Source organism: Schistocerca serialis, chromosome 2 (genome assembly GCF_023864345.2).
Source record: "Schistocerca serialis cubense isolate TAMUIC-IGC-003099 chromosome 2, iqSchSeri2.2, whole genome shotgun sequence".
Lineage (NCBI taxonomy): Eukaryota > Metazoa > Arthropoda > Insecta > Orthoptera > Acrididae > Schistocerca > Schistocerca serialis.
The window spans coordinates 1,132,378,892-1,132,398,266 of NC_064639.1; the positions used below are offsets into that span (position 1 = coordinate 1,132,378,892).

Below are 19,375 nucleotides of genomic sequence, written 5' to 3' on the forward strand. Positions count from 1 at the left end.
AAATGAACAATACAAGCTCTATTATGCACCAGTTCTAGTCAGAGACATGATTTTAGTTTGTGCACCTGATGAAAGCCTGCATCAGGGTCTCTTGAATTTAAAGGACCCATTGCATGAAGCATGCCTTCCCATCAATTGGGCTTTTTAGAAGTCAGTCAGGGCAGCAGCTTCTATCCAAAATACAGCCCTGGTATTTACCTTCTGTCAAGAGTTGGAAGCCTCCCAACAGTAGTTTGTGCCCGAGTTAAACAAAGACCCTCACAGAACACACATTTCAAACCATTACCATTCTGCGAGCAGTGTTTTGTTACCCATTCATGACACAAATGCATTTCTGCATGGCAAAGTGTACCACCTGCAGTAATTCTGGACACAAGGACGAAGTAGCTCCTCCACTCCAATGTCCCAGGACTGGGTACAAGGCAACCCAAAAAACGGTCTCCCAAGCCCGGCTTTCCAGATGTGAAGTTTGTACAGATTGTCCTCCCAATGTCCATTAAGCTGATGTTTATACAGTTTGAGATGGAAAACAACCATTCATCTTACAGACTGATACTGGATCATCAGCTACAATCATCAACTGGAGTATGTAACAAGCTACTGGGTCTCCTACACTGCACCCTTTTGAGACCAAATTGTGTAGTTTTGGTAATGACCTCATTCTCATGGTGGGGTGCTTGCAGATCAGGGTCTACCATGGCACGACAGTAGTCGCAGCTTGGATTTTGGTGGTCCAGCTAGCGACCTCTGCTGATGCTTGGCGAGGTTTCTGGTGGTCTGTAGCTCTTTGTTTGCCTCCTAGCAGTCTGTGTTCATACTTCTCGTTTCCATGTGGCTGCTACAGAGTGTGCAAGCACCACCTTCTTTGACCCGCACATAACTGTCATGAGGGTTGTGCCCCTGGTCGCCATAGAAATTACTGTAAGAGTTGGAGATTTAGATTCAATATTTTCCAAGCTTTCTCTGAGAAGCATTCCATCCACACAACTGACCAACGTCAGGATTTGATTCATCTTTGCCTAGCAGAACATGATTCTACATGCATCGCCAAATGGTCATAAATTTTCAATACCAGCAATGGAGGAAACTCTTAATATTTAGACACTCATTACATAAATGTTATGATATAGACTCAGTTGTGATAAATTATTGTCACTCTCTTTAGTGAAAGGGTCCATTACGAGCACATGCTGGAAATATACAAGTTCTAAAGAGACCAACTGCAATGAGGCAACAAACAAAATACTGATCACAATCTGTGCAACCAAAATATCACAAGTCTCTTGCATAATACACTTCACAACAGATGGTATTTGTCTTGGTAGTAAATATGTCTGCCTCTTGTGATCAAACGGTATTAAAGAGCTCTTTGTTTTTCCCCCTCGGGGAGTACGTCAGGGGTTATCAATACACAACATTTAATAATTCCACAAGTACTGTAAGTGCCAACAGACAATACACATGTATCCCTTGGGTTGTGATTAAGCAGCATTCGAAAATCCATGAAGCTATTCAATGGGAGAATACTTTAAGCAGTGTTTATGAGTAACATATTTTAGGTTGTACAAAACATTTTGCACAAATAAATACCATCTGTCACGTGATAGTTGTGTGTGCTCATATTTTCTAAATGAAAGGAATTTTAATATTATCTCATATATTCAATTATCATAATACACCTAACGGACAACTGCAATCTTTACGACTTACTTGACCAAACATGAAATGCCACGTCTTGCAAAAATGGAATAAAGCTATTTAACATGTAAGTGCTTAAGCTGCGCACTTGGTTACTACCTTAATTCCATTCTATAATAAATTTGTTGGATCTAAAATAAAAACCCTGTATCCATGTTCTGTAGCATATATATTATATTAACAGTGGGGAATCAAATTGCTTCAATACAAACCTGACGGCTCTGGGTAAAAAGCAATACTCGATGTCCCTGTTTCTTCCAAATTTTCAGAAGTGATTCAATGACAATCATTTTACCAGATTTCTTCCAGTGACCATATCTTTGCTCTTCTGGCACATCTTCTTCATTTTCCTGAAACAATGAAGTATTTTTTTTAAATGTCTGCAAAATATGAAATTTAAATATGAAGAACCTTACACACTGTGGACCGCGTACTACATGGTGAGTTTCAGATTCCTTCAACATGAGCTAAATAGAAATGAAAAGTATGGAAAATATCAACTTAAAGGACAATGAAAACTGTAAACCAGAAATAACAAAATGTACATGACAAAAAACAAGCCCATTCTAGAGATGAACAGAAACACATGAAATCAGTATTTTGAAGATCCACTACAAGCTGAAATTGACTTAATATGATTCATAGTGATATTCCATGTGATCATCTATTATTTACCTCAATTTCTCTCTCTCTCTTTTTAACATATCTGAATATCACAGAAAAATACAGAATCAGATTCTCCACATTGTCTTGAGAATGACAGAACATCACCTCGAAAAAGAAATTGTAAGGTACAACTAGACCATAATTGTAGTTGTCAACAGGGAGTGTGGTAAAACAGAACTAGTATGGTGAAACTGTAAGTGTTCGGGGAAGAGACAACAACAGCCAGTGTAGAATACAATATAAGTACACCTGTCTAACACCACAATGCTTTACTAGGTGTGGTCTCACTGGAGCTGGTAACTCATCACCTTTCTCTAGCCGCTTTGCTCACTGATCCATTCAATGATTGGGGAGGGGTAGTAGATGACTGATTTAGTTGTATTGTACAGGTGCTGCAGGTACAATGATTGGACTCCAGGTAGTGAGCATACAGCTCCTGAAGATAACGACTTGGTCAATCATTAAAATATTGTGTGCTAAAACTGAATCATAAACTATATTGGAAATATGAAAACATCCCATCAATTAATTACACTTAGAAAACTTCAGATTATGATTGATTTATATTTTCCACGATTCCCTTGGGGAAAAATTTTTTTCTTTGAAATAGCTGCAGCCAATACTTTCTTCAGTTCCTACAAGAATTTGCCACCCGCAAAAGGCAAAGGTCTCCAGGTTGAGTCTCGATTCGGAACACAGTTTTAATCTGCCAGGAAGTTTCCTACTAGAATCATGGTTCTAACTGCCTCATTCTCAATTACATACTAAATTCTAATATAAAAGTAAGTTGTGAAGAACTTTGGCCATCAAGGTACTCAAATAAACCAAACACTGCTAATTTTCTGTACATAACATACATGGGGAGGCTTGCGTGCCTCACCAATACAGATGGCCATACCGCAGGTGCAATCACAACGGAGGGGTATCTGTTGAGAGGCCAGACAAACGTGTGGTTCCTGAAGAGGGGCAGCAGCCTTTTCAGTAGTTGCAGGGGCAACAGTCTGGATGATTGACTGATCTGGCCTTGTAACACTAACCAAAATGGCCTTGCTGTGCTGGTACTGCAAACGGCTGAAAGCAAGGGGAAACTACAGCCGTAATTTTTCCCGAGGGCATGCAGCTTTACTGTTAAATGATGATGGCGTCCTCTTGGGTAAAATATTCCAGAGGTAAAATAGTCCCCCATTCGGATCTCCGGGCGGGGACTACTCAAGAGGACGTTGTTATCAGGAGAAAGAAAGCTGGCGTTCTACGGATCGGAGCTTGGAATGTCAGATCCCTTAATCGGGCAGGTAGGTTATAATCGGGCAGGTAGGTTAGAAAATTTAAAAAGGGAAATGGATAGGTTAAAGTTAGATATAGTGGGAAATAGTGAAGTTCGGTGGCAGGAGGAACAAGGCTTTTGGTCAGGTGAATACAGGGTTATAAATACAAAATCAAATAGGAGTAATGCAGGTGTAGGTTTAATAATGAGGTAAGCTACTACAAACAGCATCGTGAACGCATTATTGTGGCCAAGATAGACACGAAGCCCATGCCTACTACAGTAGTACAAGTTTATATGCCAACTAGTTCTGCATATGATGAAGAAATTGATGAAATGTATGATTAAAAGAAATTATTCAGGTAGTGAAGGGAGACGAAAATTTAATAGTCATGGGTGACTGGAATTCGACAGTAGGAAAAGGGAGAGAAGCAAACATAGTAGGTGAATATGGATTGGGGATAAGAAATGAAAGAGGAAGCTGTCTGGTAGAATTTTGCACAGAGCATAACTTAATCATAGCTTACACTTGGTTCAAGAATCATGAAAGGAGGTTGTATACATGGAAGAACCCTCGAGATACTAAAAGGTATCAGATAGATTATATAAGGGTAAGACAGAGATTTAGGAACCAGGTTTTAAATTGTAAGACATTTCCAGGGGCAGATGTGGACTTTGACCACAATCTATTCTTTATGAACTGTAGATTAAAACTGAAGAAACTGCAAAAAGGTGGGAATTTAAGGAGGTGGGACCTTGATAAACTGACTAAACCAGAGGTTGTAGAGAGTTTCAGGAAGAGCATAAGGGAACAATTGACAGGAATGGGGGAAAGAAATACAGTAGAAGAATAGGTAGCTCTGAGGGATGAAGTAGTGAAGGCAGCACACGATCAAGTAGGCTGGTATAAATCCTTGGGTAACAGGAGAAATATTGAATTTAATTGATGAAAGGAGAAAATATAAAAATGCAGTAAATGAAGCAGGCAAAAAGGAATACAAACGTCTCAAAAATGAGATCGACAGGAAGTGCAAAATGACTAAGCAGGGATGGATAGAGGACAAATGTAAGGATGTAGAGGCTTATCTCACTAGGGGTAAGAGAGATACAGCCCACAGGAAAATTAAAGAGACCTTTGGAGAAAAGAGAGCCACATGTATGAATATCAAGAGCTTTGATGGAAACCCAGTTCTAAGCAAAGAAGGGAAAGCAGAAAGGTGGAAGGAGTATATAGAGGGTCTATACAAGGGCGATGTACTGGAGGACAATATTACGGAAATGGAAGAGGACATTGATGAAGATGAAATGGGAGATATAATACTGTGTGAAGAGTTTGACAGAGCACTGAAAGACCTGAGTCGAAACAAGGCCCCAGGAGTAGACAACATTCCATTAGAACTACTGACGACCTTGGGAGAGCCAGTCACGACAAAACTCTACCATCTGGTGAGCAAGATATATGAGACAGGCGAAATACCCTCAGACTTCAAGAAGAATATAATAATTCCAATCCCAAAGAAAGCAGGTGTTGACAGATGTGAAACTTACTGAACTATCAGTTTAATAAGTCACAGCTGCAAAATACTAACGCGAATTCTTTACAGACGAATGGAAAAACTGGTAGAAGTTGACCTCGGGGAAGATCAGTTTGGATTCCGTAGAAATGTTGGAACACGTGAGGCAATACTGACCCTACGACTTATCTTAGAAGAAAGATTAAGGAAAGGCAAACCTACATCTCTAGCATTTGTAGACTTAGAGAAAGCTTTTGACAATGTTGACTGGAATACGCTCTTTCAAATTCTGAAGGTGGCAGGGGTAAAATACAGGGAGCGAAAGGCTATTTACAATTTGTACAGAAACCAAATGGCAGTTATAAGAGTCGAGGGGCATGAAAGGGAAGCAGTGGTTGGGAAGGGAGTGAGACAGGGTTGTAGTCTCTCCCCGATGTTATTCAATCTGTATATTGAGCAAGCAACAAGGGAAACAAATGAAAAATTTGGAGTAGGTATTAAAATCCATGGAGAAGAAATAAAAGCTTTGAGGTTCGCCGATGACATTGTAATTCTGTCAGAGACAGCAAAGGAATTGGAAGAGCAGTTGAACGGAATGCACAGTGTCTTGAAAGGAGGATATAAGATGAACATCAACAAAACCAAAACGAGGATAATGGAATGTAGTCGAATTAAGTCGGGTGATGCTGAGGGAATTACATTAGGAAATGAGACACTTAAAGTAGTAAAGGAGTTTTGCTATTTGGGGAGCAAAATAACTGATGATGGTCAAAGTAGAGAGGATATAAAATGTAGACTGGCAATGGCAAGGAAAGTGTTTCTGAAGAAGAGAAATTTTTTAACATCGAATATAGATTTAAGTGTCAGGAAGTCATTTCTGAAAGTATTTGTACGGAGTGTAGCCCTGTATGGAAGTGAAACATGGACGATAAATAGTTTGGACAAGAAGAGAATAGAAGCTTTCGAAATGTGGTGCTACAGAAGAATGCTGAAGATTAGATGGGTACATCACGTAACTAATGAGGAAGTATTGAATAGAATAGGGGAGAAGAACAGTTTGTGGCACACGAAGAGACCGGTAGGTAGGGCATGTTCTGAGGCATCAAGGGATCACAAATTTAGCATTGGAGTGCAGCGTGGAGGGTAAAAATCATAGAGGGAGACCAAGAGATGAATACACTAAGCAGATTCAGAAGGATGTAGGTTGCAGTAAGCACTGGGAGATGAAGAAGCTTGCACAGGATAGAGTAGCATGGAGAGCTGCATCAAACCAGTCTCAGGACTGAAGACCACAACAACAAGATACAAAAGCAGAATGTGTGTCAAATTACTGATCACACTAACGAAAAAATGTTAAAAGCTGACATGTTACAGGTTACACATCCACTACAAGGTTAACGATCTCCCAGAAAGCTATTGTTTCTATCACAAGAAACACTCTTGTTAACAAATGAAAATGTCAGAAAAACAAAGGGCAAAAACACTGATCTTCAATGGAAACAACATTTGAAACAAATTACACTGTTTCAACAGTTCTGTGATTCAGCTGTCATTTCTATGTTATTACAGGGGGCAAATTTAAATCACTAGTGTAAAATAGTTACTGCAACACTAACAATTACGATAAATAAGTGTTACATTTTCCAACACTTACACCCAGACTCTAATTCTGATCACTTTTCACTGACAGTTATTTTATTTTAAACTGTTTCCTGAATTTACTCCATTTTTGTCTTCACCCTGGAAATGAGAAACTGGCATTACACAATCTCTTATACAATAGTTCAGAAAATTGATACTTGATCACTGTCTTTTGGCATTTCCCTCCTACAAAATTATTTTCAATGGAATACCTACATTACTTTATTTGTAAATGGATGAAAACTGTGATAAACAATATACTGAAAAAGCATAGAATGACAGATTCTACGCTGGACAAAAACATACCGTTTTCAATGACAGGGAGCACGTAATTATTAGTTAATATTTTTATTGCCTAATGACAACCATGCATACAATCCAAACACACAAGTCATAAGAAAACAATCTGGAGTACTGCATTTGTCACAGAGTGATGTGCTTCGGGCAAGTGAGAGACTGTTTGTTTACTCTTAGGACAATGTATCTTTGACATGTTGTATTGTATGTTCTGTGACTATGTAATAAAGGGTTGTTAGACTGTAAATCGCTGCTCTACTGTGATTCACGATATAAGAACTTGGTTCCGAAACCCGGGAGACAATTTCCACGATTGCTGTTGTGAAACACGAATTCTGGACGCACGTCACGCGGCAATACTACGAGGGGGTTTACTGCAGCGATTTGTCACACCATGCAAGAAGCTCTTCGACGACAACCGCCTGCATACACAGCTAAGTTCAATTGAATTATTACGCAACACGTTTTATAGTGCCATTTGTAAAGGCAACTGATTACATTATTGCCGCTGTGTACTGCTATTGTAGCTGTTCGATTAGCGCTTTAACGAATTATCAGATCCTACGCTACGCCTGTAGATTGTTTATGACTAGTGCTGCCATCTAGCGACCATCAATTGAACTACTTCGACTAGCGATCCAAAGATAACGCCCAACTAGGTACAGCTGATTGCTAGCCGACACTGCTTTAAACTTTGGAGTAATCGGACGGAATGGACATGCCAGATCACAAACCAGAAGCACAGGTCACTCTCTAAAGAGAAAGTGTATGAGAGAAAGGGCAAACATTACGTGACTTGTAGCGGAAGTTGCAAGGTTGTCAGACACATCGGAAATCGCGGATTATAAATATTACAATGACAGACTGGGAAGCATTCTGAACCGCATCATTAAATTATATGAGGATATTCACAAGTTGTTAGACGATGACGAATACGAAGATGATGTTCTTAAATGCGAAGATTATATAGACATCGCGAAACTCACAATTTCTCGATTTTCTCATGAAATAGAGAAACAGCTTGCGAAATCGGTAGCAGACATAAAGATTCCCGACAATCCGCCAGTACAATCTGTAACAATGAGTGTTCCCACAGCTTCAGTAAAACTTCCACCGATCAAACTTGAGCCTTTTTCAGGCGATATCGAGATATGGGCACGATTCTGGGAGCAGTTTGAGCAGTCGGTTGACAAGGATCCGACGGTAACTACAATTAATAAACACATTTTTCTTCGCGGCTATCTCTCAGGAGAACCAAAGCAGTTAGTGTACGGTATTGCAGTGACGGCCGAGACGTACACAGAAACGAAGAGGATTCTCCGAGCGTGTTACGGCAACAAGGATCGAATAATTCAAGCCCACTTAGATTATCTCGAAGCCATAAACCCAATTAAGCTGTCCACCCCAGAGGAACTTAATTCAACATTCATTGAATGCCAGCGACGTATTCAAGCTCTCTGGGCACTTGGGGAAGACGTGAACGGATACGGCCGAGTCCTCACACTGAAAATTTTACGCGTTTTACCGGATGCCACTTATAAACAAGACTGCATACATGGACGACTTTGTGATCTCAGTAGAAGGTAATAGTTTGGTGATAACTATATACTATGAACTTGTAACCCTAATGAAATTGATCAGTCTCCCCTTATCAAAATGGGCTACCAACTGTGAACAACTCCACACTATCTGGAGGGCAAAAGGGCGAGAACTCCACACCCAGACTCAAGTTTCAGGCATAGACTGGAACACCGCAGGTGACTTCTTCTGTATTGATCCTAGCGAAATCATCAGAAGGTCGTCAGAAGAGCCAGCCAGCAAACGACTCCTTTTACAATGTACGGCTAAATTCTATGACCCACTCGGACTGTTTTCCCCTGTTTCTCTTATTGGGAAATTGTTATTCCAGGACACATGGTGCCGAGGAATTGGCTGGGATGAACTTATGCCCTGGGACTTAGGGGCACGATGGTGCACTTGGATATCTAGCTTACCTTCATTGTCACATATATGTGTCCCTAGATGGATAGCTACAGCTCATGGAAGAGACTCTCAGCTGCACGTATTCTGTGACGACTCGGAAAAGGCATATGGAGCAGCTTTGTACATTCGTACTGTCTTAGATGATAATATCGTAATCCATTTAGTCTGTAGCAAGAACAGACTTGCTCCTATTAAGAAGGTGACATTGCCTCGACTCGAACTTTCAGCGGCAGTAGTTGGGACCAGACTATTGTGTTACTTTTGCCGTGCAACAGACTTTAACATTGCCCATGCGATATTTTGGGCAGATTCTATAACACTAAGTTGGATTCGCTGTGATCCTAACAGATGGAAGACCTTCGTTTGTAATCATGTAACTGAGATACAAACACACGACTCCCACGCAATGGAAACACTGCTCAGGACCAGACAATCCTGCTGACCACCTCTCACGTGGGCTCCTCTGCTACCAAATGAATTCTCTGGGTATTTGGTGGCATGGGCCGCCTTGGCTTACACGCCCTCCTGAATGCTGGCCACACGATACTCCAACGATGGTACGACTTCCTCCCGAAGAAAAGAGGAAGAAAACCCAGAGCCAAGTCTTGTCGATATCTACGCCAACCAGCCCTTTGAACTTACTTAAATTCAACTCTTACTGGAAGCTCATTCGTATCACAGCATGGTCTCTTCGCTTCCTACACAACATTCGTCAGAAGAATAAATCTTCAGGAGAACGTACAGCCACCGAATTATCAGCTGCCAAAATGTATTGGATTCGAGTGGGCCAGAGAGATTCCTTCCCCAGCGAATTACATGCACTTCAGAATAACTTACCACTGCCAAAAGAGTCAAAAATTGCACGATACAATCCTTTCTTAGAAGATGGACTGATACGTCTAGGAGGTCGACTGCAGTGCACTAGCCTAAATAGGGAACAAAAACATCCTGTACTCCTTGACGGTTCCCACTACTTCACACAATTGGTTATTTGAGAGACACACATCCGCCTCCATCACTTTGGTGTTCGTTCTGTACTATCCAAACTGTGAACCGAATTTTGGATCCTTAGAGCTCGTCAGGCCATCAAAAGAATCCTACACTCATGCCTCCCATGCAAGGTATTGAAGAATCCACGAGGGCAACAGATCGAAGCACCGCTGCCACCTGAACGAGTTTCACCTGCCAAACCATTTGCTGTAACCGGAATAGACTTTGCTGGCCCACTATTCATCAAAGTGGGGAAGGAAACGCACAAGTCATATATCACTCTTTTCCATGTGCTACCACACGAGCTGTACACCTCGAACTCTGTACAGACTTGTCAACGGACAAGTTTCTTATGGCACTTCAGCGATTCGCCGAAAGACGCGGAATACCCCACACGATATATACAGATAACGCGAAAACATTCCACGCCACGAATATGGAACTAGCCCAACTTTGGAGGGCAATAACAACCACAAAAACTTATCAGTTCCCTGCCCACCACGGTATTACTTGGAAATTCATTCTCTCCCGGGCGGCTTGGTGGGGAGGATGGTGGGAAAGAATGGTGGGCACTATAAAGCGTTGCCTACGGAAGGTATTGGGACTCGCAAAGCTCACTGAGGAACAGCTGAACACCACCTTGATCAGTATTGAAGCCATGGTGAACTCCAGGAGATGATTGTGATGCACTCACACCTTCCCATTTTCTGATGGGAGAAAAACTTACGACTATTCTGACGGGACCAGAGCCTTCAGCGAACACCAATTTAACAAAGGAATTCCGACTGAGACAGCAACTGTGACAATTTTTGGAACCGTTGGATTAAAGAATACCTATTGGAGCTCTGGAACTACCATGAAGTTAAACGCCCATCGGGACGAGTCATCCCCTTTCGCCCTGGTGACATCGTGCTGACCCAAGAGGACCTTTGACATATCTGGAAGAAGGCCAGGATAGAAAAGGTACTACCAGGGAGAGACGGCAGGGTAAGGACGATAATACTCCGGACACCAGAAGGTCACATCATTAGTCATCCTGTGCAGCTGGCCGTACCTTTGGAGGTCAACCAGGATGGAGAGGATGTCACAGAGTGATGTACTTTGGGCAAGTGAGAGACTGTTTGTTTACTCTTAGGACAATGTATCTCTGACATGTAGTATTGTATGTTCTGTGACTATGAAATAAAGGGTTGTTAGACTGCAAATCGCTGCTCTACTGTGATTCACGACAGCATTTTAAGATTACTGATCTCCACTCAGGTAGGAAACTTGTTTTTAGTCAAACAACTCATGTAGAAGTATTGCTCATCGGTGGTCCAAGTTATCATCGTCAAACTTCATTGAACTCTGTGAAGCCTGTAGTGAGATGAGCCCCTCATGGCACTTCTCACAAGTGCTTCTAACACTGATTGATGATCAATTTGAAACTCATGTCTGTATTGGGATAAAATTAAATAAAAAGAGTTAACTAATGTGCGATTTGGGGACACCTGCAACAACTGGTGTTGGTTGCATATACTGGTTGACAAGTTTGCTGTCGGGCATATGTTCATTCATTCATACTGTATCCTACGGGGACTACACATTTTCAGTTTTGAGGCTCCTGTACTTCTCACTATTCCATGTAAAAGTCTGTATTATGTTACAATGTATTAACAACGGAACAATCCAGAAAGATTTAGTGTGGAGATTATTCATAGATAGCTCTTCAAACAGATAACTTGTACAGTAATATGAAATATTAATACAATCTAATGTAAGAAGTAAGATGCATACAGCTGAGCTAATTCACTAGCTTATTACATGCCACATCATGCAATTTATTATTTCAAGATATAAAGAGTGATTCACAATTCTTACTGAAGGCTTCTAGGGATTGTAGGGGGACTAGGTAAATGAAGTTTTGATAAGGAACCCACTTCCAGAAACGTACCATATGGATGTAGAATTAGTTTGAGGATCAGTCCACTCTCAAATCTCCCACTTCATGGTACGCACACAGAGGACACAATGAGCTCTGTGCTGTGTGCTGCAGAGGCACATGGCATGGGCAATGTTTCAAGTACTTGTCTTTGGGTTCTCGTCTATGTGATGAAGGGCTTTCTCTGCAAACTTAAGAGTGTAGTGTGCCTGTGGAAAACCACAGCCAATCCTTCTGGTTTCAAGCATATCAATTTCTCGCTGCTGTTGTAGTCAGACAAAGTTTTCCTGTGATATCATAACTAAATAGGAATTGACAACAGCTCCCTCTTCCCTCTTCTCAGCTTCTGTGCATACTGTAAGTGGGAGATTAGAAAGTGATCTGGTCTTCAAACTTATTTTATATCCAAATGGTAAATTTCCGGACATGGATTCCTTATCAAAATCATTCATCTATTAAATCCCCTCTATGACCTCTAGAAGTCTGCAACAGGTATTTTGAATCACTCTGTATAAATCTATTCTGGATATTATATTGGTTTCATCCAAACTGCATTAACAGCAGCTGGAGCGAACATCTGATTAAAGAAGGCACAGTCAACCTTAAGCTGAAAAGTCCCTCAAAGCCATCACTTTTTAAAAAATTTCTTATTATTTTTTGCTGCAGGCTTCATTAATAAAATTATTTATTCTGATCTGCCCACCTCTGCAGTTTCTTTTCTCTTTGTATATTAATCTATAACACAATGTGTAAAAAGGAAAGATACAACTGGAATGCTTAAATCCATACCAAGTATCAACTTTTTAGCTAAGCTATTACTGAAAGAATACAGTAACTTACACCTCTGAAAAGTTTAGGTCCTCCAGAGTACAAATCTGGATGGTTGCAGATTTTACGGAGATTTATAAGGCCAAGGAAAACTTTGGTATAGCCTTGAAGTATGCGTTCCACTTCCCCAGAGTCCAGATAACCTTTGTAATATTGACGCTGTTCATCAGTAAGCCGACAGAAAAGAACATGTTCAGTTTTTTGAGGCAAGCGGATGTGTGCCTTCACATCACTTTTCATGCGTCGTAGAAGATATGGTGAAATGGTGTCTCGCAATACTGTTGCACAGCGGTACGCAGTTGCAACCTGAAAAATAACAAAGATTGCTCAGGCATGCTTTTGCTTCCCACTGTCTAGTCAGAATCTACACAGTTACATTTGTGTGAGTGAGTGATTGTGTGAATATTGTCTACTTTTGACAAAGGCCTTGTTGGCCAAAAGCCATCTTTCCAAGAGTCTTTCTGTTGTGCCTTTCTGTGACTCAGCATCTACACTATATGGTGAGTAGCATTGTCTTTTCATTATATTGTTACATTCCATTCTTGATTTTCCATTGCTTGACAGTTAAAAGGATGGAAGATTAAGAATTCACAACCTGTTGACAACAAGGTCACTAGCAACATGAGCATAGGCTTACACTGTACAAGGCTAGGGAAGGAACTGGCCAAGTTAGGTTCAAACAAACCATACCAGCATTCACATTCACTGATTCTGGAAAACCTAAAATTGGATGGCTGAATGGCAATCTGAACTATGCTCCTGAACACAAGACATTGTGCTGACAGTGAAGACATACTAGAAATGTTTAGTAGTAAAAACAAGTCAATCAGACAACTAAGCCTTGACATTGGCTGCCCACTGAAAATGAGAGCAATATGAGAGCTGTGGCTCAAGTGTCATGTTTAGACATTAAAATATTATAATTAAAACCATGACAAAACACTTCTCACTATCCTGTACTGTGAACAGTCTATAGGTGACATACATTTGTCTTATGATTAAAAACATTCATTTTAGGTATTTGATCAAACGTAAGCCAGATGTAATATCAATATTTGAACACAGTACATATATGTATTGCAGGTTTTACTTGTATTCATATCAAATGCACAGCTGCAGAATTTATTAACTAATTGTAAATTGATTTTCTATGTGCAAGAGTAATATGTGGGTTGGAGGCATTTTGGTGTTAGATGCATTTGATTTTCTACTACAGGAACTGTAGTGCTTCACTTTGAAGCAATATGTTTTGATGGGGCTACATTGTCTTGAGGTTGAGTCCATTCTTGTTTTCATTTCAAAGCCTATAATTTTTTGTACAATTTTTCTTTATTTTGATATTCACTTGTAGCCTTTCCCTGGCATTCACAGTGGTGTTGTATGTTGTTTTGCTTAAATATTATTTGTTTATGTTTTCAACATTAGGCACCCTTTGTTTTGTCTGATTTGACATGTGATTCTGTTGTCCAGTAATTTACCCATGGTATACGTTTACAGATGATGCGTAACATCCTAAATGAGTTGTGCTACTTACAGTTCTGAGAACGGCCAGTAAGACAAAATCTACCAAACTGCAGATGGGTTCCCCATAACTGTACTTCCACAATGAAAAGGTAACATAAAATCTATAACATCTGTATTAACACTGCATTATTCTGGGAAGGGAGGTAGTATTTCTGCAGTAATTTGAAATATGGGTTATCATATGAATCCAATTGCAGTTCTTATAGGCGAGGCTTAATTTATGGGAAAAGGGACCTCTTTTGTTATTTAATAAAAAAAAGAGAGAAAGCTTATCATGATAATCTGTTTGTAGCACCACACATCAATGGATCAAACACAGAATGACTATGACAAATGTTACACAAGACCAGCAGATATAGAATGTAAGAGCTGACAAGTGCACATTTCTGCATGCTCAAGATGAGTTCAGATCTATATGCAATTTATCATTCCAAATAAATATAAATTAACATTGTTCTAGACAATATATGCAGTCATTAAAGAGCAATGACAAAAAATAATTATTTATTTAAGAGATTTAAATTTGATGTTTATCCCAAACTGACTGCAAAGCACTAGTATTTGGCAAAAGCAATCACTGACTGTAAAACATGGAGATATTCACATACCTGTACCTCTGAAGCATTCGCATATCCACCTTGTGTAATTGGAACAGCTAACTGTGCCAGAAACACTGGAAGAGTGCCTAATTTACCAGGAAACACAAAATCAAAGAGAGACCACAATTCTTTCAAACTATTTTGCATTGGTGACCCAGACAAAATAATACGATGAGGGGTACGGAACATTTTTACTGCAAGTGTAACCTGAAAAGAAAACGTTCTTTAGCTTGCTAAACAGGAACCACATATAATTCTGTAGGTTTCATCCTGAAATTGTGTGGAAATGAAATTATACAGGTTACCTGTGCATCAGGGTTTCTAATTTTGTGGCCTTCATCAAGTATTACATAGTGCCAGTTCTTGGCTGTCAGGGCATCCTTGTGCTGTACAACACCAACATATGATGTAACAAGTATTCCCTTATTCGAATTTATTATACCAATCAGTGACTCCCTTCGTCCTGCAAAATCAGTGCAACAGAGTCAGCTTTAGAGTTACTATCAAATACTTCGAATGGAAACATATCAATTGTTAAGATGCAAAACAGCAGAATATTATTAGAAGTACATTAAGTCAATTATTTACAAAAGATTGAAAATGTAAACCACACAGCACCAGATGTGAAACTTAAGAGAGGGAGATTGCTATAATCCTGTACATAATACTTGGATATACGTCACAGCACCGGGCCACCAGTGCACTACACTTTGAATTTTCTGGCAGCAGCATCTGCACAGGCCAACCACCAGAGGCTGCCTGTGGTGGTCCACATTATGACAATTGGTGGCGAGTGTGCTGTTCACTTCCATGTGCTCGGTCTATTGGTTGTTCCTTCGGTTCTTCTGGCCATGGCGGCAGTGCTCAAATCTCACCTCAAGCAACAGCAGGATCTTAACAGTTGCTATCATTAACTTGTTGGCCACAATAGCTTTGGAGGCTCCCATGCTGTTGGCATACCCACTGATCTTTCCCCATTATGATGATGTGGCCGAAGACAGGGAAGCTTATGAGAAGCAGCTTTGGCAACAATCCCTCACCTCTGGTGTCACTGATGCTAACAGGTGTGAGACTTTGTTCCTTTCTTCTATTTCCCCTCGTACCTACCAACTGTTGTGCCAGTTACCCCCTCTCTCCAGGCACCGAAGTTGCTTTCATTTTGACAAAATGAGTTGGCTGTTGTCAAGTCATCATTGTAAATGTATGCATGTCATTGCTGCATTTTATCATTTTCTTAAACAGCCTCACCAGTCCTACCGAGATTCGACGCCCAAACTCCATGGCCTCCGTCGCAAAGGTCGGTTTGTCGGTTAGTTCCTGACAAGGAGTTGCATCAACACGCACTACAGTGACAGAATCCATCTTTGGCTGAAGTGTTAAATATTGCTCAATCTTTTGAGGTGTCTCGAGCTGCAAGTGATCAGATTGAGGCTTGGTGTGATATCACTGCAGTGGCTCCTGTTCCTGGTCATCGGGCGTAAGTCGGTTCTCGAGGAGAGGGTGGTGTGGCAGCCATCCAACCACAACCTCTGTGCCATGCAGGACAGCGTCACACCAAGCAACAATAACGACCACAGCAACAGCAGCACTCTGCACTCTCGTCTTACCTATGCACTTCGTGCAACATAACACAGGGCTGTGTGCCCAGGTGCATGGCTACTTGCAATGATTAAAGGAAAAAAGGACATATAGCGTCTGTGTGTTATTTCCATGGACGTTAATATCGAGGTGCGAGTGATGGACAAAAAGCTCAGGCTAAAAGTGGACATGGGTGCTGCCATAACTTTACTGAAGTCACAAACTCATGTGGATTTGGGATCTCCAGCATTGTTTCCTATTACTTTATGTTGGTTGAGTTACAACAAGCAGTACATTCCAATTTTGGGGCAACTTATGAAAGCTGTGGTTCATTCCTTGACTTTTTTGGTAGTGGATGATGCTGACACTGCAAATTTGTTCAGTCTGTATGCTTTCAATTATTTTTGTTTTTCCATTTCAGATATGGTGCACCTCGTTTCTCACCAATCCCTTACCATCACTTACATTCTCTGTGTTCCAAGTTTTGTCTCTTTTTCTCAGATGGGTTAGGTTTGCCACTAATTGTGCAGCCCACATTACTCTGAAACCTATGGCACAGCCACCCCCCCCCCCCCCCCCCCCCCCCCCCCCCCCGTGCCAGCCTATTATACCAAGTGAGTGGTTTCCCCCCTTGCGATTGCAAAAAGGGTAGTAGTAGATGAATAAGATTGACTAGTGTTCGATGCCAAGGTAGCCCATGAAGGGCCGGCAACCAATATTACACCGCAGAGGACAAAGTTGTCTATGCCCAAGGCTCACCAACAGCACCATGGTAAACACCGGCTATTTACATACAAGACAATGGAAACAAACTTTCCAAGCACTACTTCCTGCAGGGGGAGCTCGAGCCACGGCCTGCAGGGAGTATCACCACGCCAAAACCTGATTGACTGGAGACAGCTATTTAGGGGCTAGAACCAGTCTCGAAGTTCAGTTCACACCGGATGCTGACCTCGTGTACTGTGACTGTGGAAGATTACATCTTCGTCTCTGAATTGGACTTTTACTACTGTGTGTGTGTGTGTGTGTGTGTGTGTGTGTGTGTGTGTGTGTGTTTTACCACAAACCTTTGTGGAAAATTAGAAGTGAACTTTTGTTTGCTTCAATTAGGAGACTAGTACTGGCATAGTTATTGTTACCTTTCGTTTGTTGTTCAGTCATCAACCTTTTGAAGTTACATCAATAAGAGTTGTGTTTGTAAAAAATTGCGAATTGTCTGTCACAACACAAGTGGCGACGAGTTGGTGCCTGCATGTGTCTTCCTCATGGTGGAAGTTGTCCTACAGCAGCTGGTACAAAGTGTGGATGACTTAATACAAGGTTTTCAACATTTTTGCAAGGACTCTCTGGATACACAAGAAAGTTTATTTACGGAACTCTGGCAAAACCGCCCGGTTCCGCCGTCCCCACTGTTTCCCGCATTCAATGAGGATGCTGAAGACTGGGAAACATATGAGAAGCGGCTCCAGAAGCATTTTCAAATCCACCAGGTTGTCCAGGAGGCTGCTCGTCGTTCCTACTTTTTGTCAGGGAACCAGTCCAAAGTGTATGTTCTCTTGACAAAACTCCAACCTTGACCTCTGGATTATTTGACTTCTCCCAGATTTGTGAACTTCTACGCACCTTACAATTGACGACGGCTCCACGTGTTGGCTGCCCGTGTCCAATTTTACCAGTGTCGCAAGAAGGCTGGCCAATCCTACCACCAGTGGGAAGCGAAATTGCAAGGTCTCAGCTGGAAATGGCACTTCAACACGAGTCTCCAAAGGATACTACGCGGACAAGATGGTCCGCGACCGCCTCATCCAGGCCGCCCCTGATGCGGCTTTCCAGCACGATGCTCTTGGATTCCGCAATCCTATTCTGGACCAGATCATTGATCTAGCATTCAAGTATGAAATCTCTATGGCAGCCGACAAGCGTTTGGAAACCTGCATGGAAATGGCGGCCCTCCGCGACCATGACGCCTCGGAGCCCCTTTGCATCACTGGCAGAGGTCGAAGACGTTGCTGCCGTCCGTTCCGATGAACGGTGACAGCCATCCTGTTTTGCACAGCGCTGACAGGGCAGCCGCCCTATCCAGGAATTTGCGCCTTCGGACGGCGTATTGTGCCGTGTGTACCCGTAATGGACATGTCAGTTCAGTCTGCCGATCTTGGCAGCCCCCTCCTCATCCAGCCAATGACCGTTGGGGGCCTATACTCATGGATGTCAACCAGGTGCAGTCTTCGGGATCTTCCAAGCTGATGATTGACATTCACGTCAACGGTCAGCTGCTGCAGATGGATACTGGAGCAGCAGTCTCACTGATCAACTATTCCTCTTATGCGAAGGTTGGGGCGACCCCCCCCCCCCCCCTATCGAACGTTCATTCCCTCCGCTGCCCACATTACAGTGCCCCTCCATCACCTATGCCGAAAGAATGTGCCTTTTCATTGGTCCCCAGCTTGTGAATCAGCTTTCCAAACCTTAAAGAGGAGGTTGCACTCTGCGGCCTGTCTCACGCCATATAACCCCTCTCTTCCTCTCCTCTTGGCTATGGCTGTCCTTTTGCACCGTCTACTGGATGAATTGGGATGCCCAATGCAAATATTCTTAAACTGAGAAGGAGGCCCTTGCCATCGTGTTTGCCTGTAACAAATTCCTCCCGTACCTTTACAGTAAGCCTTTTCGCTTAATCACTGACCATAAGCCCCTCGTGGCCTTATTTTCCTGATCAGACCAGTTACCCACAAAGACTTTCCATCACCTGCAGCGATGGGCCCTATTCCTTGCATGTTTTAGGTACACCATCCATTTCCGGTCCACCTCCCAGCATGCCAACGCCAAAGCCTTGTCTCAGCTCTCCTCTGGCCATGATTCGGCATTCGAT

General features: G+C 41.8%; 1 protein-coding gene across 3 annotated transcripts in view; it reads right to left on the minus strand.

Moving 5' to 3' along the window:
* The window catches only part of LOC126458595 (DNA excision repair protein ERCC-6-like), a 130,934-nt gene that overhangs the window by 49,274 nt on the left and 62,285 nt on the right, over positions 1–19,375 (minus strand). For all 3 annotated transcript variants that reach the window (XR_007585665.1, XM_050095745.1, XM_050095748.1), the window contains exons 10-13: positions 15,231–15,388; positions 14,935–15,132; positions 12,815–13,108; positions 1,911–2,048 (exon numbers count right to left, since the gene is read on the minus strand). Coding sequence is in view for 2 of the 3 variants with exons in the window: in XM_050095745.1 (XP_049951702.1) it covers positions 1,911–2,048; positions 12,815–13,108; positions 14,935–15,132; positions 15,231–15,388 (788 nt within the window). In the remaining variant the exon portion in view is untranslated. The remainder of the gene's footprint in view (positions 1–1,910; positions 2,049–12,814; positions 13,109–14,934; positions 15,133–15,230; positions 15,389–19,375) is intronic.